At 41.7% G+C, this 25,160-nt stretch overlaps 1 protein-coding gene across 1 annotated transcript in view; it reads left to right on the top strand.

The window, feature by feature from the left end:
• Positions 1-25,160, top strand: part of LOC139312332 (vomeronasal type-2 receptor 116-like) — a 45,995-nt gene that overhangs the window by 7,127 nt on the left and 13,708 nt on the right. Inside the window, exons 2-4 of the mRNA XM_070937044.1 lie at positions 98-247; positions 859-933; positions 24,098-24,247. Of these exons, the coding sequence (XP_070793145.1) occupies positions 98-247; positions 859-933; positions 24,098-24,247 (375 nt within the window). The remainder of the gene's footprint in view (positions 1-97; positions 248-858; positions 934-24,097; positions 24,248-25,160) is intronic.

The following is a 25,160-nucleotide window of genomic DNA, read 5'->3' as shown; positions in this document are numbered from 1 at the left end:
TTCTCAAGATGGCAGTCATGTTGTGATAGAAGCCACAATGTCTCATTTGTAGCTCTAGCCCTAATACTCCAATTTCTGAAGGTCTCCTTTCTTTCAGATTCTTGCTTATTTGAGGAATGTGCAATTCAACAACAGTGCTGGAGATGAAGTCTCCTTCTCAAAAGATGGACTGGGATCTGCTCGTTATGATCTTCTCAACTGGGTTCTCTTCCGCAATCGATCCTTTGCCCCCGTGAAAGTTGGGCAAGTAAATCTTGAGGGTTCCCTAGGCCAAGATTTCACCATTAACTCTGATGGAATCATCTGGGCCACAATGGTGAGCTGCAAAGAAAGACTGTAAGTTCAGGGAAAGATTCATTCTCTTCCTGAGACGAAGAACATCTTTCTGACATGAAAAATAATTGAGACAGAAATTATGGCAGTCACTTGGTGAAAAATCTGCTTTGCATGTAACACCTGATTTATGGCATTCTGCAAAGGGTTAGGCTTGGGAACAACATCTGCTTGAAACACAGGATGCAATTACAGCAAGCAACAGTGATTTCCATGGACCATTTCCACTCAGTTGTATACTCATGATTCTTTCTTTGAGAAATTCTCTAGTCCCATCAGAAGACTTCCTCTGCAGGCTGAGATTCCAGATCCAATCTCACACATCCATGGGTGTGTCAGGAATGCCTCTGGCCTGAATACCTCAGGATTGTTCTTGATTTTTAATAGACAGGGGCAAACTATTTCTTTAGAAGAGAATCTGAACATAGAAGTAGGAATAAGGAAGGGAAATAGGAATAGGGGAAAGAACGAATGCAGCAGGTTCATTGCTTAGGTCATCTCAAGTGCTTTTCTTTTCTCTTTCAGAAAGTGCCCTTTGCCAGGTGTGGAAGGAAGAGGTGCCATGCAGGAGAGAGGAGAAGAGTTCCAGAGGGAAAGCAGGTTTGCTGCTACCAGTGTGACCCTTGTCTAGAAGGGACCTTTTCTAACAAGACAGGTAGAGCAGACTTCAAATGTTCATCTTCCAGGATCAAAGAAGACATTATTTAAGTCATATTTTGTTATTGTTGTCTTTTTTGATAAGAGTGACATGAAATCATATCTTTCAGCAAAACTTTTCAGTTTACAGATCTAAACTGCCCTGGCCACAGAGGCCACCTTTCCCGATCCTCAGCAATTCCAGGCAGGATATCTTTAGGGCAAAATTTATGAATGTCCAATTTCCATTTCCACTCCTACTCTTAACATCTAATTGCAAAAACCGCCTTTCAATCTTCCATGAGGAAGTGGGACATGCGGTCCAAGCTTTAATCTTTATTATTCAGAATATGCTCCTTCCATCAGCACTATCCACCTCTGAGGAAATCGACCTGCCAGGGAAAGAGGACATTCATCTATCTATGTCTCTTTGATAGAGCAGGAAGGAGGGAAAAAACGTCTGAATGAACAGATTGAGATACAAAGCAGAGAGGTTGAGGCAGGGATAATATACACACACACACCAAAAAAACCCAGCAACATTCCTGGAGAACAGATCTATCAGTCTTCTGTGGGCCCCATTATAAAATAGGAGAAAAACAGACAGGAATCTCAGACTGAAAGCCACAATATTCATGAAGTGCACAGTGAATGGACAGCTGGAACTGCATAAATCCTTGTCTCTGGCTAATCTATCCCCAGGACTTCTTAAATGAAGGATGATTTGCTCTTTTTGATGCCCCATAAATGGCACGTTGGGTTCTTTCATCAGTCCCCTTGTGGGTAAGCAATAGCAGAAAGGCAACACACGTATCTGTTACGCAGGTGTTGTGGCCCATCAGCAGCCTGTGCAGCTCGTAGCTGATTCAGACAGCGAGGAGGCTGGTGTGGTGCTGCGCCAGCAGCATGGGCAGCTGGCACTCGAGTCAGACAATGAGGAGGCTGGAGAAGATGTGGTGCCAGAGGCAGGAATTCAGCCAGGGCCTTCAGAACTTCCGGAAGCTCCCTTAAGTGAAGAGGAAGAAGAGGAGGAGCCTCTTATCGATGCACGTGCATGCAGAGCTGCCAAAAGGCAGGAGTGGCTCCTCAGGAGGAGGTCTCCTCGAGAGTAAGGCTTTTGGCTAATTGGCCACTCCCTTAGCCTATTTAAGGAGGAACGCCGACTGAAGCAATTTGCAGGGAACAACTTCGTTCACATACCTTCGTGTCTTGTCTTGCTTATCTTATCAGCTTCCTGCAAACTGCTTCTGGGCATTCTGCCAACCACAGTAAGCTTTCAATATTATTCTTTGAATTCTTGGCAGCTGTTAATGCAGTTAATTAACAGCCGTTGTTGTAAAAAACTGGTTTATATAGTAAACTAGGGTTTGAACGGACTTTGTGTATGCTGCATTCTTTGGGGTCCATAGCTGGGGCAGAACAGCGGGAGAGATAATGCCCCTGAAATTCTTAAACTAAGACTCTTGATTTCAGATTCAGCTCACTGTGAACCATGCCCAGAAGACCAATATCCCAACAAGGACAAGGACCAATGCATTGCCAAGAAGATCCACTTCCTTGCATATCAGGACACCCTGGGATACACTTTAGCTTCTCTCACTCTTTTTCTCTCTGTGAGCACATCTGCAGTCCTGGTGATTTTCTATAAATATCATGACACACCGATTGTTAAGGCCAACAACCGAGATCTCACCTACATCCTGCTGGTCTCCCTCCTGCTCTGCTTCCTCTGCTCCTTCCTCTTCATTGGTCAACCTAGGAAGATCACCTGTCTCTTCCAACAACCTGCCTTTGCCATTCTCTTTTCCCTGGCAGTTTCCTCTGTGTTGGCAAAAACTGTCATGGTGGTTCTGGCCTTCATGGCCACCAAGCCAGGGAACAAGACAAGGAAACTCTTAGGAAAACCACTGACCAACTCCATTGTCCTAGCCTGTCCCCTGATCCAAGCAGTCCTTTGCATCACCTGGCTGGGAATCTCTCCCCCATTTCTTAACTTGGACTTCCACTCCTTGTTTGGAGAGACCATCTTGGAATGTAAGCAAGGCTCAGCTCTAATGTTTTACGGTGTCCTCTCTTACCTAGGAGTTTTGGCCCTTGTCAGTTTCACAGTGGCATTTCTAGCTAGGAAATTGCCTGATAGTTTTAACGAAGCCAAGTTCATTACTTTTAGCATGCTGGTCTTTTGCAGTGTTTGGATCTCCTTCCTCCCCACCTACCTGAGCACCAAAGGGAAGTCCATGGTGGCTGTGGAGATCTTCTCCATTTTGGCCTCTGGGGCTGCTCTCTTGGCTTGTATCTTTTTTCCCAAATGCTACATTATTCTGCTGAGGCCAGATCTGAATCATAGAGAAAACATAGTAAGGAACAAAAATTTCTAACTAATGCAAGGATTGGCCTCGTTTATGTTTGTCTTTGTGGCATGTTTAGAATGTAATAACTTTCTAATAAATGATGACGTGAAGGACAAATTCATCCATAAAAGAATTTCTTATCAAGTTCTGTGACTGCTTACAATATTCTTCTGGTCAATCTTTTGTTTGCCATGTTTTCAAAGTGTCCTTAGTGAGGTCCAGTGCCCTGTATGGAAGGAAAACTTCTCGTTAAAGATGTGTTTATTATTTTGGATATTTCTAAGTTTATATGGCAAAGGAAAAAACCAAGAATCTGATACAAACTACTGCAAGATGCTAAGGAAAAAAGAAGGTTGGGTTTTCCAGACCTGAAATTGTATTTTGAGGCATGTTGTCTGGCCTGGTTAAAAGAGTGGGTGAACCTCCAGAATAAGAGGCTACTTGGATTAGGGGGCCAGGAATAAAGATTTGGTTATTTATGGTATGATAAAGTTAAAGTTAATGTTGATTTTAATAATTATTTGCTAGATGTGCCATACTAAGAGTTTGGAATAAACATAAAACAAGGTTCTGTACAAAGTTGCCTCATTGTATGTCCCCCCCAAGAAGCTTTTATAAGAAAAGAAATTGTGGTGAAGCCAGATTGCTGGACGTATGGTAAAATATTATCTTTCAACTCTGGTGAAGCTACATTAAAGTTGAGGGAAGAACTTGAATTAGAAGGGTATGTTTGCCATTGGTTTACATATCAACAACTGAAAGAACGAAAGATAGAGACAAATTTGGTATAGAAGCTAAATATGGAAATTTTGATAAAATTATTTGGGGAATAGACAAGAAAATGTTAGCAAAAATATATAATTTTTTATTAGATGAAGATAGGGCAGAGACCATAGCAAAAAACCAGCTAAATATTTGGGAAAAAAACCTGGGATATAGACTAAATTTTAACGACTGGGAGATGGTCTGGAATAGGAACTATAAAATGATGAAATCGGCAACATTTAGAGAAAACCATTATAAAATGTTACACAGGTGGTATTTAGCACCGGCTAGGTTAGCGAAAATGTTTCCCAATCTCTCAGCTACGTGTTGGAAATGTGGAAAAACGGTCGGCACCTTCTATCATCTATGGTGGACCTGTCCAGAGACCCAAAAGTTCTGGTCAAATATTCGATACTGGCTTTGTGAAATAACGGGACAGGAGATAGTTCTAGCTCCAGAAATCTTCCTCCTGGGTGTAACCGGAGACAGCTTTAACAACAACAAAACTCAACTCATAATCCAGATTACAACTGTGGCTAGATTAGCTTTTGCAAAATACTGGAAAAATAAATCCATACCCTCAGAAGAAATAATAATAAACAAAATCCTAGAGTGCGCAGAAATGGCAAAATTGACGAGTGAGATAAATAATGAGGAGAAATCTAAATATTATGAAATATGGGGAAATTGGTACAATTGGTTGAAGAATAAGACCAAAACATGATTTCAGGATATGACTTGTTACGCATTCGAAATACAAGTTATATTGTATAGAATATTGAATAGATAGTTTATTTAACGTATGATTCCGTAAATTGTATAAACACTGTACCTCTGAAGGACATAGAGATTGTATATTTTCTGTTATAATGACAAAATTTAATAAAGTATATTTAAAAAAAAACAACTGAAAGAACGGTTTAAATCAAATAAAAAGAGTTGTGGGTTTGATTTTGCTAAGAATGAATTGGAAATATTACTATGTGGTAGTGATACTATTGCTAAGATTTATAAAATGTTATTGAAATTGAATTTGGAAAGTGAACATGTAAAACATTGTATGATTCACTGGTTAAGTAATTTTGGATATAATGTGATGCTTGAACAATGGGAAAATATGTGGATGGAAGGTTTAAAATTTACACTAAACTATAATTTAAAAGAAAAATTTCATAAGATGATGTATTGCTGGCATTTAACACTGGAAAAGTTATCCAGAATGTATAAAGGTATTTCAAATGAATGTCGGAAGTGTAAAAGCAAAGGAACCTTTTCCCATTTATGGTGGACATGTGATAAAGCAAAGAAATTTTGGAGTAAGATTCATATTATAATACAGAATATTCTTCAAATGAAAATAAAAAGGAAACCAGAAACTTTTCTTTTGGGTTTAATGGAAAATGACTTGGAGAAAATTTTTTATCTTATATATGTTGACAGCAGCAAGACTATTATATGCACAAAAATGGAAGGAACCTTAGATTCCCACTATGGATGAATGGCTACAGAAGCTGATGGAGTTGGCAGAAGTGGCAAAATTGATAGTTTTGGTTAAAGGAAAGAATATAAGTACCTTTGTTTCCACATGGAGACCGCTTCTGAACTTTGTGCTTGTGGTGGAGAAAATCGGGTTTTGCTGATTTACTTCAACAGAGGGAGTCGGAAGTCAATGTTTCTTCTTTTCTTTTCCCCAATTTCTTCTCACTTTCCCCTCCCTATTTCCCCCCTCACACATACTGTGTCTTCCTATTTACTTTTATATTTTATCTTATAACCTAATAAAAAATGTTAAACTGGAAAAAAGGTGTGTTTATTATTTCAAGGAGGAAACTTTCTTATTTTGTTCCTTAGTTTATGTAGTTTATTTTTAAGGTTTGGGTTCAATATCAGTGTTTCTAAAGATATAGGCTGTTTCCTTAGATGTTTGAGGCTTTATAAAACTTCCCTACCACTACTCAATTGTTTTTGAAATAGCAGAGTTTAAATCTTCCTCACAGCCAGATCTGCAGTACTGCCTCATCAATGTTGGGCAGAATTTCCCTGAGAGGAATGAGCAAAGAATGTCATAATTGTATGGAGTAGGTTAGTCATCTCTTGTGACATTTCATCTTGTGGACTTCCCTGGTAAACTACGCTGTGTGCACAGAAGGTCTCCACAGGAATCATTCTATCCATGCCCAACATCACAATCCAATTTCTTTATTGAGGACAAGTTCCCAGTAATGTCATTCAAGGTGTGCCAAGATCTGACAGGAGATGGCTCTGAAATACTTTTAAAAAAGAGTTGTTGTTCCAGTTGCAGCTTGGTGTGACTTCTGCCCAATAATCCAGTACCCTAAACAAAGAGAACAACATTCCCAAGAAGCTGTACTTCTTGTCTATCAATGGACCCTGGGCTACAATTTTGTATCTCTTGTCTCTGTATCTCATCTGCAGTCCTGATCATCTTCTTTAAAGACTGCCAAGGCCTATAAGAGACCTAAAACAGATGGAAACCAGAGTTGATGTAGAAGATGACAAGGCTGAGCCTGATGGAGGGGTCAAATGCTCCATTCACCTCAAGTCTCCAAGAGATCTAAGTCCAACCCAACTGTTGACTCTTATTTAGCGGCAAATTTGCTTTCACCATTTGTAGATTGGATTCATGTGGAGACCATTAGCATACAATAACCTTTGTTCATTTGGGTCACCTGGACTCTTGATTTCCTGCAGTTGATGACATTAAATACTACCAAGAGGTCACGTTGAGCCAGAATGGATGCACTGCCCTCATGCTGCTCCTTCCAAAGTTCATCTAAATGTGCAACCAATGCCATTTCCTTCCCACACCCAATCCTGCATCTTAACAGAAATGAGGATTCATCTATGGTCCATCAAAAGTATCTGAATATGATGTGGTCCAGCTATTGTTTCTTGAGTAGGGGTCAAACTGAGTCCTCCTTCAGAGGAGGAGGGGAACAACCCCCTCTCTCAAGGATGAATTCATGCTGACTGCATCTCAACTGTTTGGTCCCAATAATGAAGATGTTCTACCTCCACTCTTCCACCACTCTTGCCTCCATCATCTCTGTTGCTCTGGTGGACATTCAGACTCTCCACAGTTCAATTCTATTCTGTTTAACAAACTGAAGCTGTAGGAGGAGTGACAGAACCTGGGCATGGAGTCAAAAGAGGAATCAGCCTAAACTCTCTATGTAGCCATAAATGGACTAAATCAAATCCCTCTTGAATTCTATTGACCCTTATCTAATAACAAGATAGTACTAACCATTACTTGATTGGCTTTCTATGGATAAGCACAACTAGTACTAAATCAGTCTAATTCGAACTTCATGGGTGGTCTCAATGTTTTGCACCTGACACAACATTTACAAAGACTTTTCTTGAGGTAGCCACCATACTGCTCTTTGAGCAGAAACTAATAGTCCACAAAAAAAATCCATATTGTACAAGAATCCTAAGAAGGACAGTGAACTGTCATGCAGAATCAAAGATGAAAATTTCCACTTCTGGGAGGCCCAATCATCCACACCTGCTTGGTCTTAATATAATCTTGCAATTCTGAAAATGCTTTCCTGGTCTTCATGTTAAAGCAGAATAACAGAGTTGGAAGGGACTTTGGAGGTCTTCTAGTCCAACCCCCAGCTGAAGCAGGAGACCCCATACCATGTTAGATAAATGGTTGTCCAGTCCCTTCTTAAAAGTCTCCAGTATTGGATTACCCACAATTTCTGGAGCCAAGCCATTCCACTGATTAATTGTTCTCACTGTCAGGAAATTTATCCTTTGTTCTAGTTGGATCACTCCTTGATAAGGTTCCATCCATGACTTCTTATCCTGCCTTCAGGTGCTTTGGAGAATAGGTTGACCCCCTTTTCTCTGTGACAGTGCCTCAAATTTTTAAGCCTCCTATTATGTCAACCCTAGTCTTTCTCTCTTAGACTAGACATAAAACAGTTCATTGTAGGTTTCAGCCTCCCGCTGTCTAATCTTCTTTCTTGCTTTTCTCTACACTCTTTCTCAACATCTTTTTTATATTGTAGCGACCAAAACTGGATGCAATATTTCAACTCTGATCTTCCTAAGGTATTATAAAGTGCTACTAACACATCACATGATCTTGATTCTATCCCTCTGTTAATGCAGCCTAGGATTTAAGCCACGACTGTTCCTCCCCATCCAACAAACATCATGCACAAGGGCAAAACCTTGACAGCACTGCTTGGTCAGTCCATGGATAAAGAACTGAATATCATCAGTATACAAACGATCCCTGATCCTGACTGAGAAGGCCTTATTGATGCACCCTGAAGGTCAATGGATTTGGCTCAATCTCATTCCTGCAACCAACACTGAATGGAACCACCTTCAGATGAAGGAGAGGCTCACATAACACTGTATACCCATTCTTTGTTCTCCCAGTTTCTAATTTCATCCCCTGCCATGTGGTTATTAAAAAGCTGGTTATTCCATCCAAGCATAGGCAGGACTGCTCACCACTACAAGGCCACAACTGATTCTCATGTGCCACCAAACAACATTAGCACTCATACTAGCTGACCAACTATGGCACAGGCCAAATTCTCCCTTGTATGCATGAGGTCAGTTTCATGGAGGTCAAATTCACAACTCCATTTGCTCTGTAGAAACCCAAACATGTTTTTCCATTCTGGTGTATGAGAAGCTATTGCTACCTGGGTAGAACAACTGCTTTTCCTTGCAATTATCAGAAGTACAGTAATTCATAGTGTATCCCCTGTGGATTTCCAGACACAAAGATCTTCCAGGATGAAACTTGCTTTAAAAATTATCTCTGAGTTCACCAGATGGGGGACAGAACATATCATCTTAGCCTGCCTTGCAAAGAGCTCACTCCTGGGTTTGAAGAGACTCCCATGCCTTTGTTTCCTCTATGGCCACAGCCCAAACACAGGTAAGAGGAAGCATTATTGATATAAATTTGTCCTGGTGCCATCCAGGTGGCACAAGTGAAGTCTGATCTGCTAAAGTTCCATTGAGATTTCAGAAGGAACTTTAAAATCAGTTTCTGCATAAACCTTGTGTTCTGTTCTAGGAGGGGAGGTGATAAGAATGACCGGCAGGAGTCATGCTATTGCTGATGTTTCTGATGCTCTTCTGGCTCCTGGCTCCAACCACAGCGAAGAGGCAACAAACCATGTTTGTGCTCATAGGAGATATTGACTTAAAGGAGAGCTACTATAGGCCTGGTGATCTCATTATTGGTGGGAATTTGCCCTTGGGAATCACTTCACGGTTATCTTTCTTTGACTTTAATAGAGGGATATTTCATTTCCAACATGTGTAAGTTTCAGCTGGAGGGTAGACATGCAGATAATTAAATTCAGAGACTTTTTTCAGAAATCTTTCTTCTAGTATTTGTACTGTCCTGGTGTAGCGCACATTTTGTGCTTTTCTCGATAAAATAGCAAGTTCTTCAAATAGGCTGGGATTCTCAATCTCTTCATCAGGAAGATGATAAACAAGAAAAATGAAGAGAGAAGCTGTGCTGGCCTAGTGAAGAAATCAAATTATAATATTAATCTGAACAATAACTTGTGGCAGAAAATTCAAATGAAAGCTCAACACTCTTCAAGTGTTCAGGAGTTACAAAAATCCCTCTCAGTTTTGGAATCAGCATTGCTGATGAATAATGGCCTTCAGTAAATCTGTGAGGTGACTCCCACTGTAGTCCTGCGCTCAGCAATCTTTACCACACCTGAAGAAGCTGCTCCAAGAGGGACCTTAAATAATTTTTATTTTATTTATTTTATTTTTTATTTATTTATTTTGTCAATCATATATAAGATAACAGGTAAAAGTATAAACATAATTTGGATACATGAAAAGAGTAAATAAAAAGGAATATTAGGACAGGGATGGTAGGCACGATGGTGCATTTATGCACGCCTCTTATAGACCTCTTAGGAATGGGGTGAGGTCAACAGTAGACAGTTTAAGGTTAAAGTTTTGGGGGTTTGGGGAAGAAACTACAGAGTCAGGTAGTGCATTCCAGGAATTGGACACTCTGTTGCTGAAGTCGTATTTTCTGCAATCGAGTTTGGAGCTGTTTACCTTGAGTTTGTATCTATTGTTTGCTTGTGTATTGTTGTGGTTGAAGCTGAAATAGTCATTGACAGGTAGGACATTGTGGCAGAAAATTTTATGTACTATGCTAAGGTCAGACTGAAGGCAGCGTAGTTCTAAATTGTCTAAGCCCAAAATTTGGAGTCTGGTGGCATAAGGTATTCTGTTGCAAGTAGAGGAGTGGAGGACTCTTCTCGTGAAATATCTCTGGACTCTCTCAATCATATTAATGTCTGAAATGCTGTGATGATTCCAGACAGATGAACTGTATTCAAGAATTGGTTTAGCAAATGTTTTGTATGCTCTAGTTAGTAGTACAATATTACCAGAGAAGAAGCTACGCAAGATTAGGTTAACAACCCTTAGTGCCTTTTTGACAATGTTGTTACAGTGGGCTTTGACACTTAGATCTTTAGAAATGAGTCCTCCAAGTTCCTTGACAGAGTGAGGGTCATCTACAAAGTTATGTCCATCTAATTTGTATTTTATGTTTTGATTTCTTTTGCCAATGCGCAAAACAGAGCATTTGTTGGTTGAGATTTGAAGTTGCTACTTGTTAGACCAATCTGACACATAGTCAAGGTCTTTTTGAAGGGTAGTTGCATTGTCGGTGGTGTTGAATAGTTTGACATTGTCAGCAAAGAGAACACAGTTGCTTTTAATATGATCGCAAAGGTCATTTATGTAAAGTGTGAAGAGTGTTGGACCTAAAACACTGCCTTGGGGAACATCGTTATTAACATGTACAGGATTTGATAGAGCGCTTCCTATTTTGACCACTTGTTGTCTGTTTGACAGGAAGGCAGCTATCCAGTTATGTAGGAGTCCAGAAATGCCATAGGATTTTACTTTTAGAACTAATTTGTTGTGTACCACGGAATCAAAAGCTTTACAGAAGTCTATGTAAACTGCGTCTATTTCTTTGCCCTGATCGAGATGTATAGTCCTTATGATTTTGCAATGTAATAGTTGATGATTACAGGATAATTTTTTTCTGAAACCAAATTGTTTGTTAGAAAGTGGGTTGTTTGTCTCTAGGTGAAGGGTAATAGATTGGTTAATGATTGATTCCTGTTAAAAGCTGGATCTAGCCCAATAACTCAAAGACATAGCCCAATTCTTTTCAGTAGTTTTATTGTTGATCTGTTGGTACTGGAGGTCACTGACCTTGTACCTTTCTCTTTCAGGTATACATCTGGAATCAACTGTGGAACATGTGGTTGGACCTTTTGTACCCAGGAGGAGGGGCCAAGAGGTAAGGAGTGGTTACAGGGATTATGGGATATGTGGTTAGTTAACCCTTGAAGGTCCGGGTGGTCAGGGAGATGTAGTAGTTAGGCATTTATCATGACAAAACCCCCTCTAAATGCCTAACTGGGTACCTGGGGCAATGTTTGCATACATACAGGAAATACACAAGTACAGACATGAATTACAAGCAAACACACATTTTTGACATTAGGTAAGCATGTTGTTTATGTGGTAGGGGTTTAGTGAGAATATCTGCTGTTTGCTCCTCTGTGTCACAGTGTACTGCTCTAATGAAGCCTATCTCTGAAAACTGCCTGACGTGTTTGTATTTAATGTCAATGTGCCTAGAACGCTGACCTATGGCATCGGCCCTAGAGATCTCTATTGCTGCTTTGTTGTCTTCGTGGATAACTATTGGATATGAGGGTTCAGCCCAGATGTCACAGAGCAGGTCATCGAACCATACTAAATTGTTTGCGGCCTTTGATAGGCAAACAAATTCTGCTTCCGTAGTTGATGTGGCCACCAGTTTTTGCTTTCCAGTGTACCAATGGATGGGGCAATTGTTGAGTAGTAGCACGTAGCCAGAGGTGCTTTTTCTGCACCCTATGTCCCCAGCCCAGTCAGCGTCAGCATAGCAGGTTAGCTTTGGTTTCTCGGATGTTTCTGGTTCTAGGCAGAGTAGGGCATCCGCACTGAATTTTAAGTATCTGAGTAGTCTTTTGATGGCGTTCCAGTGTGTTAACGTGGGCTTGCTTACATGCCTGGACAGTAGATTGACGGCTAAGGCGATGTCGGGCCTGGTCCAGTTGGATATGTACAGCAGTGACCCTATCGTTGATCTATACAATTTGTTGTCTGTGAAAGGTTCAGATTCCTCATACATGGTCTTCAGGAACTCAGGCTGCATGGGGGTCTCGCTGGGTTTTGCTTCGGACATGTTGCATTTGGACAGCAGCTCGATGATCTTTTCTCTCTGGGAGAGGCGGAAGCCCTTGTTGGTTTTTATCACTTGGACCCCTAGGTATCTGTCAATCTTTCCAAGTGACTTTAGGGAGAAGTGGCTACCCAGGTCAGTGGCGAACTTGTCACATCTGTCCTTGTGTTTGCTGATGTACAAGATGTCGTCCACGTAAACGAGCACACCCTCGAATGTGTTGTTTTCTCTCCTCGTAAAGAAACATTTGTCGGCTGAGGTGGCCTCGAAGCCCATGGATCTGAGTGCCTTGGCCAGGCAGTCATACCACCTTTTGCCTGATTGCTTGAGCCCGTACAGGCTTTTGTTCAGCAGCCAGGTTTGGTCCTCGCCTTTGTTGTACCCAGGCGGCGCTTTGACATATATTTCTTTATCCAGCTCGGCGTGTAAGTACGCTGTTTGTACGTCGAACTGGAAGACCTCCAAGCCCAGGATGGTGGCCACCACCAGGGCGCTTTTGACACTTTCCGCCCTGACGGTTGGCGAGTAGGTGTCTGTATAGTCTTCGGGGTATCTTTGGGCGAAACCCTGCGCGACTAGTCTTACCTTGTATAGGACCTTGTTGTCCTCTAATGTCTTAACCCTGAACACCCATTTGGTTCCTATTGGTTTTTTGTCCTCTGGAACTTGGGCAGGTGAGTATACCTGGAGGTTCCTTAGGCTTTCCATCTCCTTCTCCATGGCAGACATCCATTTTTATTTTTCTTCCTGGGGGAGCCCGAGGATGTCTTCATATGAGCTGGGCGTGAAATGGGTGTTGTGGATGGTCATAACGTAGTCCTCTAACTTCTTTGGTAACTTGTTTCTGGTTTCTCTGATTGGCCTGCTGGGGATTGGCTCGGTTTCCTGCATGTTGTCTGCCTCATTGTCCGTCAGGTCATCTATCTTCAGTGAAGGGTGCCCTTCTTTCCAACCTTTGACGCTTGCCTTGCGATGGTTGGCTTTGTGCCCTGTGACCTCTCTGACCTCCCTTTCCCCTTGGTCATGCTCGAACGTGACCCTATTGGTTGGGATGTCATTGGAGTGTACCCTCGACCAGTTTGCGTTTTCGTGGAAACTGGCTGATCTGGAAACCACAAAACGGTTATTGTTGTCGACAAATCTGTAGCCCTTTGTGCCCGGTTCGTAACCCACGAACCTTAACCTTTTTGATAATTTCTCCCCCTTTCTTCTTAGCTGCCTGGGAATGTGGACATCAGCTGGGGCGCCGAATATGTGTAAGTGAGCAATGTTGGGCTTTCTGTTGTATAGCATCTCGTATGGCGTCTTATTGATAGAGCTTGACCACAGTCTATTCAGGGTGTAATTGGCGTAGTGCAATGCCTCTGACCAGAAATGCTGCCCCATCCCAGCATCCTCCAGGGCGCATCTCATCATGGTTTGCAACACCCCGTTTTTTCTCTCTGAGACTCCATTTTGGAAGGGGGAGAAAGGTGAAGAGGTGTAATGCGCTATGCCCTGCTCCCTCAGCCACCTTGTGAATTCTTTGGCCATGAACTCTGAGCCCCTATCAGTCATTATCTGCCTTATTTTCATGTTGTGTTGCATATCTACTCTCCTGTGGAATTCTTTAAACCTTTGGAATACTTCATTTTTGTGTCTGAGGGAGTAGACATACCCGTATCTGGTGTAGTCATCTACAATCGTGAGGAAGAACCGCTTCCTATGTCCTACAGAGGGTTTCATTGGCCCTACCAAGTCCATATGCACCAATTGGAAGGGGTATTCCGTGGTTCGTTTGGATCCCCTGGGGATGGCCTTAACCTTGATCTTAGAACGCTTACAAACTGAACACTCCAAGTAGTTTTCGCAGTTCTTTACTTTGAGACCCTCGGTACATTCCGTCATTTTCTTTACAATGGGGAAGCTTATGTGTCCCAGTCTCCTGTGGAGGAGGTGGGCGCAGTTATCATGTAATGGCTTGCCGATAGATACAGACTTGTTTGTCTTCTCATGGCTACTTCCTGCCTCCTGCTGCACCCCCTCTGTTTCTGGATACTTATCTACCCTGTGGTTTGTGCTGGTATCAATGCCTTCTTCCTCCCTTGCGTTGGGTGTGAAGTAGGGAAGTCCCTCGTGTATGGTTACCTTTCCTATCTCTTTCCCTTGCTTGATCAAGTGTGCCTTTCCATCTTTAAATTTTATTTCTATATTTGTGTCTCGTGTTAGCCTTGTGATGGCTAGCACATTGTGGGGAATCTCTGGTATGTACAGTACTTCTTTTAAGTCCCCTACCTGTGTGATGTGTACGTTTCCTTTCCCCACTACTCTGACCTTGCTTTGGTTTGCCACCTTTATTTCTGAGTCTATTTCTGTGAGTGAGTCTAGCAGCTCTGGGTTACAGGTAGTGTGGCTTGTGGCCCCTGAATCTAGAAGCCATGAGTTTCTCTCTATCTTATGTTTGTCATTTGGGTCATCGTGCCTGATCCCGTACATGGAGCCAGAGCTACTCTCCCTGGAGTGGTCTCTGCGCTCGTGGTGTTTCCTGGGGTTGGGTGACCACCCTCGCCCCCTTTCCTTTGGGTACCTGCGTTCAGGTGACCTTCCCCCTCTACTGTCGTGCTGTCCCCTATCCCTATGGTTCCTGGGGCAATCCTTCTTTAAGTGGTTCCTCGATCCACAAGAATAACATTCTGAGGTATCCCTGGCCCTATCCTGGAAATCCACCCTCTTTGTGGGTCTAGGTTCCCCTTTGGCTAGTTGGCGTTCCCTCCTCAGGGTGTCCTCCGCAACGAGCTGACTGGTCAGTGAGCCTAGTGTGAGGTATTGCAAGCTGAGGCTATTTAGTTGGGTCATGAAGATGTCCCAGCTGCTATCAAGAGAGTTTATGATTATGCTTATCATGCTCTCTTCAGTGATGATTTCCCCCCTCTGCATGAGTTCTGTCCTTGCAGCATTCATCTTTAAGATGTGCTCACTCATGGGGACCCCTGCCTTATGCTTGGTGGAGTGGAACTCCCTAGATAGTCTAGTGGTGGTGGCTCTGCTTTGGCTATAAAACAGGTTACATAGTTTTTGCATAATATCATAAACAGTTAGATTGTCCTCAATAGATGGATACATAGCAGATGGAATGGAGGTTAACATGATGCAAAATGCCCTGTGATGAATGCAGTCAATTTCCAGCGACCAGGGCTTTTGGGGAGGTTTGTTAGCTAGGAACAGTGCATTCTCTCTCATGAGAGCAACTCTTAATTGTTGGCTCCATTCTATAATATTACCCCCATCTAACTGCAGTTTTGGCAAATTGGCATAATTTGCCCCAGAAATGTTAGTAAGGTTACTTACTGGGGGGAGCTGTCCATGGTCCAAGTTGTGATTAAACTCACAATAAGGCTTTGGGATGTCTGTGGCCATTCTGTACTTGCTTGGATCTATGTAACTTGCTTCTCTTATTACAGGCAGGTACTGGGCATGCGCGAAGCTCATTCCGCGCTGGAGTCCATCGGGTGAGGTTCCTGTTGCTGGAGCTCCCAGGCCTAGGCCTAGGCCGGTCGGTGGGAGGCTGGACCCGCCCCCGGTGGGTCCGAAGATCCCTCCCTGAGGTGGACACCACTGCTGGATGGCCGGATCCCCGGCGAAGAAGGGCAAAAGGTGAGGGGGCGACGCGGTCGCAAGTCGAGGACTTTCGCGGGTCAGCGGCGCGGCAGCAGCGGAGGTCGTAGGTTGAGGATTCCCTGCACCCAGCGGCTCGGCGGCAATGGCGGCGGCGGCGGCGGCTGATCCTCCCTCGTGGTCGCTGGTCCCTGGTCGCGTGGACTGGCCTGATGGGTGTCGTGGCGTTGGTGAGTAGCCGGTTCTTCTCTTCTGCCTCGGGCCTCGCGTTGCCGGTGTAGCGGGTGGTGAGTTCGAGTTCTGCGGTTGATTTTTCCTGCAGGTGGGTGGTCTTTTGTGCCGGTTGTTGGTGCGCGCGGAGTTTTTTGTAGGCTGTGACTCGGTTGCCTGGTCTCTGTTGGTTGTCCTGGCCTTCTTGTGCCCTCCAGGATTTTTCTTTGATTTATTGATTGCCGCAGGAGGCTCGAAAGCAGAGCCTAGGGCAGCGGTGATGGTCTCGATTGCCTTTTGCAATTCGAGATCGGTAGGCGTTTTTCTCTTTGTTATTGCGATCTCTTCGTGGTCGCTTTCAGAGCTGGGCTCTTCGTAGTCGCTTTCTGAGCCCCCCTCGTCTGTTTCGGGGTTCGGGCATTTTCGCGCCAAGGGATTCAAATCCTGGCTTCCCATTGGCTGGTGCTCGTCCCAAGATGGCTGCCAGGAAGGGGGCGCGGAAATGGATTCTGCCGGCTCAGGGTCATCGGGTTGGGGTGGCTTACCCTTTTTTGCTGGCTTTTCTTTCTCGGTGGTCTTTGGGGCCTCGATCGCTGCTTCTTGTTGCTCGAAGAGGCTTTGAAGGTCCGCGATGAGGTTTTCTTTGTCGCTGTTTCCCTCCATCAGTTTCAGGATGGAGAGTTTGAATTTTTTCATTTTCTGTGCTGTTTCTTCTTCCGGGGCGGTGATTTCCTTGGATGGCCCCTCTTCATCTGATTGTGAGTCCAGGCTGGAGTCCTGTTCGCTTCCAGCTTCTGTCTCCTCCATGGCTGTGGCTTTGGTTGCAAGCTTCTCAGCCATCTTCTTGGTAAGAGCTCTGGTCTGTGCTCTGTTTGCTTCTTCAGGGTAGGTGTTGGGTTCAGTCATTGTCTGGAGTTATGGGCAACCGACCTCTGCTACCATTTTGTTAAAAGCTGGATCTAGCCCAATAACTCAAAGACATAGCCCAATTCTTTTCAATAGTTTTATTGTTGATCTGTTGGTACTGGAGGTCACTGACCTTGTACCTTTCTCTTTCAGGTATACATCTGGAATCAACTGTGGAACATGTGGTTGGACCTTTTGTACCCAGGAGGAGGGGCCAAGAGGTAAGGAGTGGTTACAGGGATTATGGGATATGTGGTTAGTTAACCCTTGAAGGTCCGGGTGGTCAGGGAGATGTAGTAGTTAGGCATTTATCATGACAATTCCATGCCTTTGCAGGTGACGCAACATAAAGAGATTGGTCTGTAATTTTCAACTAGGCTAGGGTCTCCCTTTTTGAAGATAGGTATGACCTTGGTTTGGGACCATTGGTAAGGCAAGGTGCTGGTACTGAAAGATTTTTCAAAAATTATTCTTAGAGGTTCTGCAAATGCAGTGGAAAGCTTTTTTAAGAAGTATGCACATAGTCCATCAGATCCAATAGATAGGGGTGGTTTTAGATTGCGTAGTGCCTTTTCAACGTTGTCTTCTGTAAAATCAATATGTATAAGATCACCATAATTGTTGTAATTGTCTGTAGTACAGCTGGGAAATATTGGGTATGTGTTGTTGCTGTTTACAAAGACAGAGCCAAAGAACGTGTTAAAGAGATTGGCTTAAATGGTTTCGTCAATACAATCTTCATTGTTTGGTCCTTTTAGGGGTGGGATGGATCTCGAGTCTTTAAGTTCGCTGTTTACAAAATTATAGAAGGCACGGGTAGATTTTGTGCATAGAAGGTTTTCTTGCTTGATGCGATAATTGGTGCATTCAGTCTTTATTCATTGGCATAAGTTTTTGTAGCAGTTTTTACAATTTTTATATTGAAAGGGGAACAGTTGGAAAGGATTACAGCCACTGCAGCAAAGCGAATATGGCAGGGATGATAGAGAGTATAAAACAGTCCTTGATATCTCTTTAAAGGCTTTCCTCCTTTCTCACAAAGTCACCCAAGTTTAGCCAAGGGAAATTCTATGGAAATAATCCAACCCAATGAAATTTGGGAGTTTCTGCCCTAAAATCAAAGGTGGGTTTCAGCAGGTTCTTTTTTTCTTTTCCTTTTTTTTAAAAAGTTTTATTTTAGATTAAAAATAAAAAAATAAGAAAAAAAAGCACAACAACAACATAAAAATATCATCCTTACAAACGATTATAGACAGCATCTCAATCGGTTAAAATCATTTCGTGCTTACAATTCTCCAAATCTCCTCATATAGCAATTATTCTTTACTTAAACTAAAGATAAATATTTAAACATTTTATATATGCTATCTCATCTCCATACTTTTTTATCAAACCATTGATAAAATATCTCCCATATCAAATAGTATTGTTTATCTTCCTGTTCTCTTATTTCAAATGTCAACCTACTCATTTCAGCACAGTCCAACATTTTCATAATAATTTCTTCATCTGTAATTATCTTCTCTCCTTTCCAGTTTTTTGGCAAATACAATTCTGGCTGCTGTTAAAATGTTCACAATTAAGTATTCTAATTCTTTATTAAATGTCTCTGGTAAGATTCCTAATAAAAATATTTCTGGTTTAAGGTCAATATGTCTCTTTGTCATTTTTTCTAAGCATGTCTGTATTTTAGTCCAAAATCTCCTTGCTTCCACGCATGTCCACCACATATGGTAATGCGATCCTGGAGTTTGATGACACTTCCAACATTTCTCTGATTTATTCTTAAACATCCTGGCTATTCTCGTTGGGAGTAGATGCCACCTGTAAAACATCTTATACAAATTCTCTTTATATGCTGTTGACATTGTCATTTTATAATTATGTGACCACAATTTTTGCCATTTCTCTAAATCAATACTATAACCAAATTTTTTTCCCCATGCTATCATTGTTTCTTTAACTTGTTCTTCTTCCAGTTTTGCTTCAAGTAAATATCCATATAGCTTTTTAATTATATGGTCATCTGAACCCATTAATATCTTGTCTAAACCAGTCGAAACACTATAAATACCTTCTTGTTTAAAGCCTTCTCGATATCTGGAAAGTATTTGCATGTATGAAAACCAATCTATCTTAATTCCCTGATCTTCTAAGTTTTGTTTCAATTAAGTTCACCCTTTTCATCCAATAATTCATTATATCTAACAATTTGTTCCCCTTCAAATACCACTCGATAAGAAAAAGCTTCAATTGTAGATACCCAGACTGGAATCTTCAGATAATGGTATTTTTTGATCTTCTCCCATGTCAAAAACAAAGCTTCACATATCTGGTGCCTTCTAAAATACCCCTGAATTTTAGTTCCTTTATACCATAAGAAAGCATACCATCCCATCAGCAAATCATGTCCCTCCAAATTTAATAATCTAGTATTTTTCAGTGTTACCCATTCTTTAATCCACATTAAACAAACTGCTTGATAGTATAAGTCAAAATCTGGTAATCCAAAACCACCCCTCATCTTAGCATCTTGTAACAGTTTGAGTTTTATCCTTGCCTTCTTTCCCTGCCAAACATATTTCAAAACCATTTTATTTAAATATGCAAAAAATTCCTTACTAGCTTTACAGGAATTGTCTGAAAAAGATACAAGTTTCTAGGTAAAATATTCATCTTAATAGTTGCAATTCTACCAATCAAAGATAACTGCAAGTTTCCCCATTTCACCAGATCCTGTCCTATCTGTTGCTTAAGCTTATTATAATTATTTTCTTTAAGAGAACTACATCTTGCTGTTAATTGAATCCCCAAGTATTTTACCTTATTTGTGACCTGCATCTTGGAGATCTCCCTCAATTCTTCTTTTTGCTTTTTTAACATATTTTTAGTCATTATCTTCGTCTTCTCTTTATTAATTTTCAAACCAGCAACCTCAACAAATTCACCTATTTTTTCTATCAATTTATTTATTGATATTAATGGTTCTTCAACTATAAAAACCAGGTCATCAGCAAAGGCTTGTAATTTATATTCTTCCTTCCTAATTTTCATTCCTTTTATCTCTTTTTCAAAGGTGGATTTCAGCAGGTTCTGATCAGTTCTGGAAAACCCATAGCGGAATTTTGAGGACTTCGGAGAACCAATAGTAAAAATTCTGACTTGCCCTGCCACTGTCTATTCTCTGCCTCCCAAGTCCCAGCTGTTCGGGAGGAAATGGGGATTTTGTAGCAACCTTCCCCTGGATTGAGGACAGAATGGAGATTTTACAATATCCTTCCCCTGCCATGCCCACCAAGCCACACCCACAGAACCAGTAGTAAAAAAAAAATTTAAACCCACGACTGCCTCAAATATCCCCCCAAACAGTGAAGCAAATTCTACAGCCATGCAGAAGGTTTCCTCTAATGTTCTCCAAACTTTCTCTCACTACAGATTCACCATAGGTAACTACCAGCAGTTCCTTGCATTGATTTTTGCTGTCTTCGAGGTCAATAAGGATTTTCTTCTGCTCCCCAACATCACCCTTGGCTTCCACATCTATGGCCATTTCCAAAGCGAGATACATATTTCCTTAAACAGCCTCTCCATGCTCTCCTCACGAGGCCAAATGGTCCCAGGTTACAAATGTCACCTGCAGGACACTCTGGTGTCCATCATTGGTGGTCTCAGTGCCAAATCCTCAAGGCAGATGGCCTCCATCTTCAGCATCTTTAAGGTCCCACAGGTAAGAGAGCTCTCTTGGATACAGTATGGAACAGACAAAGATCAAAAGCTCACACAGAAGCCAAAGATGAAACTAAAAGAAGGGGGGTTTGTTTGGGAGGGGGGTGAATATCATGAGCTTGTCGCTCTTAGATTACTCTTTATTAAAGGGTAGCCATTATTTTAGTGCCATTTGTTCTCTGTATCAGGTTGTTGGTTTCTTCTCTTATATTCTGACGTACCACAACCAATAAAAATGGCTAAGAGAGGAAGAAGATGAAGTTTGTCAGTCAAAGTGAGTCAGCCTGACTGGAGGGCCATCAACCACACAATGGTTACTACTAAAGTCAACATAAAGCATTTACTTTGTCTTTGAAAAAAGAATCACTTTTTCTCCAGCTCGGTGTTGGCTTTGAGTTTTCTCAGGGAGAGAGAAGAGTTTATCCTTCCTTCTTCCGGATAAATCCCAAGGAATCTCCTCAGTATGTGGGTTTAGTCCAACTGCTCCTATATTTCCAATGGAACTGGGTTGGGCTTTTCACCCCTGAAGATGACATTGGAGAACATTTCACTTCAACTCTGACGCCAATGCTCCAGGAGAAGGAGATCTGCCTGGTTTTCACTCTAATGCTGGAATTCGGTAATTTTGAAATAACTAAGAAGAAGTTAATTCTCAATTTCCTCACGTGGTCTAAAGCAGAAGTGTTTATCATATTTGGAGAATTAATTGTTACTGCCATTGTAATAGACACAATATATCATTTTGAAAATACCAAAAAGGTATCATTGAGGAAAGTTTGTATCTTCACTTCCCAATGGAAAATTGGCTTGAAAGAATCTGAATACACATTGCGTTACATAAAGCTTTTTCATGGAGCCTTGCATTTCAGGGACCACTCCGGGGATGTCTCTGAATTCAGCCACTTCCTCCTGTCTTTAGACCCCTTGAACCCCCAAGGAGACGTCTTTCTCCCTCCATGGTGGGAATATGTCTTTGGCTGCAAGATCCATAAATCAGGAAAGATCCCTCCAAAGGGAGAAAAACAATGCACAGGAAAGGAGAATCTGCAGAATGTGCCCAATTACACTTTTGAAAAAAGAATGACAGGTGAAAGTTACAATATCTACAATGCTATTTATGCTCTGGCACACGCTTTGCATGCAATGGATGGAAACAGAGTTCAACCGACCATGATGAGGCTTGGAAAGAGGATCTCAAATGTCCAGTCATGGCAGGTAATTTCTATGGCTTTTGACTCAGTCCACAGACACTTAAATTGGAAGCTCCCCATATGAATTTCTTCAGTTTAGTTTAGTTTAGTTTACTTTATTATCATTGCGCCTTGTACAATTTAATTAAATGCTATCTTCAGTGTACATATATATATATATATAAACACACATCCTTCACATTCCATACAATTGAATTGAAAACTCCTGATATTGCATTAATATTACACTGTAGAATTTAATACAGTTACTGCTCTGGGATAGAAGCTGTTTTTCAGCCTGCTTGTCCTTGTTTTTATTGCCCTGTACCATCTGCCAGATGGTAATAGTTCAAAAAAAGGGTGCCCAGGATGAGATGGATCCTTGAGAATGTTTTGACCTTGAGCGGGAGCTATAGAGCTCTTCCAAAGAGGGGCGAGGGTAACCAAAAATCCTCTGGGCCATGATCTTAATAACCCTCATACATTTAATTAGGTACTGATTCAATGTATGCATGCTCCCATACCAATTCATCTGAGACCTTGCCCTTTTTTTGGTTTACCATTTGTTGTGCTACTCAGCTTCCTGTGTGGAAACAGCTTCTGATTAACAATGGATGGAAACTACCAAAGGAGAGAAGTAACCTAGAACTAAGGAGAAATTTCATAAGGAGCGGTTTACTTTAGAAGTCGTGGGAGCCCCATTGCTGGAGTCATTGAAGAAGAGACAGGATAGCCCCTTGTCTAGAACTGTAGAGGGTCTGTTGCTATTGTCCCTTTCAATACTGTTGAAAGGAAATAATAATAATAATAATAATAATAATAATAATAATAATAATAATAATAATAATAATAATAATAATAAAAAATTATTATTATTATTATTATTATTATTATTATTATTATTGACGTTGCAATACCTGGTGATGCACGGATTGAAGATAAGCAGTAAGAAAAAATCACAAAGTACCGGGACTTGCAAATTGAAGTTGAGAGACTGTGGAAAAAGAAATCGTGTGTTGTCCCGATTGTAATTGGAGCCCTTGGAGCAATACACAAAGGGCTACCCTGCTATTTAGAAATTCTAAATTTGCTGGAGTTGAACATTTTGACTCTACAAAAAACCACCTTACTCGGAACAGCTTACATCCTCCGACAATACCTTAACAGTTCCTAGGTCCTTGGTTAGGACTCGAGCTGCTGAGCTATTAATCAGCCTCAAAGGTTGTGAATCTCACTAAAGATTAACTAATAATAATAATAAAAATAAGAAGAGGTAGAATTACTGGGAGATAATTGTAGAGTCAGTAGAATTGGTTTAACTTGCTGTTTTGCTTCTGTAAGAATTGCTTTGCTAAGAATTGGAATTGCCTCTGCCATTTGCTTCTGTCAGTGATTTAACTCCTGGTATCTTGGGGTTTTTTTTAATAACTCGGTGCCTGGTATGTATCTCAAACAAGAAGCAGGGTATGTCATGGTTTGGCAGGGTTACATCGGGCCAATTGCTGTGTTGCTAAGCCCCCAGCCCCCCTGTTGCTTGCTGCACCGCCAATGCAGGGCTACAAGGAAGGCAGGGGCCAGGGGGCCAGAACTGGGTAATAAGCTGATGTCTCTGAAGGTATAAAAGGACGCCATTCTTTCCCAAAGGTGTGGCCTTCCTTACATGTATCTTCTCTGTATGTTCATGGAATGGTCTACCCAGCTCTTCTTTGTACAAATAAAGGCTGTTTCTTTTCCAAGCCTCTTCTTGGGTCTCTCTCTTTCACATTCTGGTGACTCAAGTACATTTGGGGACCTTACACTCTGATTGTGTTTCTATGACAAGAGTCTAGATGTTCTGCCCTGAAATTAATCAGAATTTTCTGCAACAAAGGCTAAAATGTTCCACCTCTCTGAATAGTGAAGTGACCAACCAGGTCAGATGCTTCCTTCCACATGGCCCAGTAGACCTCAGATTGCCACCAAGAGATAGAAATAGCTTCTCAAATATAAAATCATCTGCTCAAAATGCCCTTGATGTGATGATAGAAGCCATGATGTCTTGTTTGTAGCTCTAGCACAAATACTCCAATTTCTGAAGTTCTCCTTTCTTTCAGATTCTTCCCTATTTGAGGAATGTGCAGTTCAACAACAGTGCTGGAGAGGAGGTCTCCTTCTCAGAAGATAGACTGGGATCTGCTCGTTATGATCTTCTCAACTGGGTTCTCTTTCCCAATCGATCTTTTGTCCCCGTGAAAGTTGGGCAAGTAAATCCTGAGGCTCCCCCAGCCCAAGATTTCACCATTAACTCTGATGGAATCGTCTGGGCCACAAAGGTGAGCTGCAAGGAAATGTTTTAAGTTCAGAGAAAGATTCATTCTCTTCCTGAGATGCAGAACATCTTACTTCATGGCTACCAAACCAGGGAACAAGACAAGGAAACTCTTAGGAAAACCACTGACCAACTCCATTGTCATAGCCTGTCCCTTAATCCAAGCCCTTCTTTGTGCCACCTGGCTGATAACCTCTCCTCCGTTTCCCAGCTGTGACTTTCACTCCTTATTTGGAGAAATCATCTTGGAATGTAAGGAAGGCTCAGCTTTCATGTTTTACACTGTGCTTGCCTACCTAGCTTTTTTGGCCTTCATCAGTTTCACAGTGGCATTTCTAGCTAGGAAATTGCCTGATAGTTTTAATGAAGCCAAGTTCATTACTTTTAGCATGCTGGTCTTTTGCAGTGTTTGGATCTCCTTCCTCCCTACCTACCTGAGCACCAAAGGGAAGTCCATGGTGGCCGTGGAGATCTTTTCCATCTTGGCCTCTGGAGCTGCTCTCTTGGCTTGTATCTTTTTTCCCAAATGCTACATTATTCTACTGAGGCCAGATCTGAATTGTAGAGAAAATATAGTAAGAAACAAGAATTTCTAACTAATGCAAAGATTGGCCTCATTTATATTTGTCTTTCAGACATATTTAGAATCTGATTTTTTTTTAAAAAAAAAAAAGGTTAAGAAGAAGGAGGAACTTGTCCATTAAAGAATTCCTTATCAAGTTCTACAACTGGTTACATGTCAGGTCTCATAGATCTCTATCGGGAAAGTACCATTCTGGCGGGAGGGGGAGGCTTGTGTGAGATTCCTTGTGCAGGGTTTCATTTACTTTGCTTTGCTGTACCTTGTG

This window comes from Pituophis catenifer, unplaced genomic scaffold (genome assembly GCF_029215685.1).
Source record: "Pituophis catenifer annectens isolate HBS135680 unplaced genomic scaffold, rPitCat1.0.hap2 SCAF_1, whole genome shotgun sequence".
NCBI classification, from domain to species: Eukaryota; Metazoa; Chordata; class Lepidosauria; order Squamata; family Colubridae; genus Pituophis; species Pituophis catenifer.
Note: the sequence above shows the minus strand (reverse complement) of the source record. Positions and strands in the feature narration are given on the sequence as shown.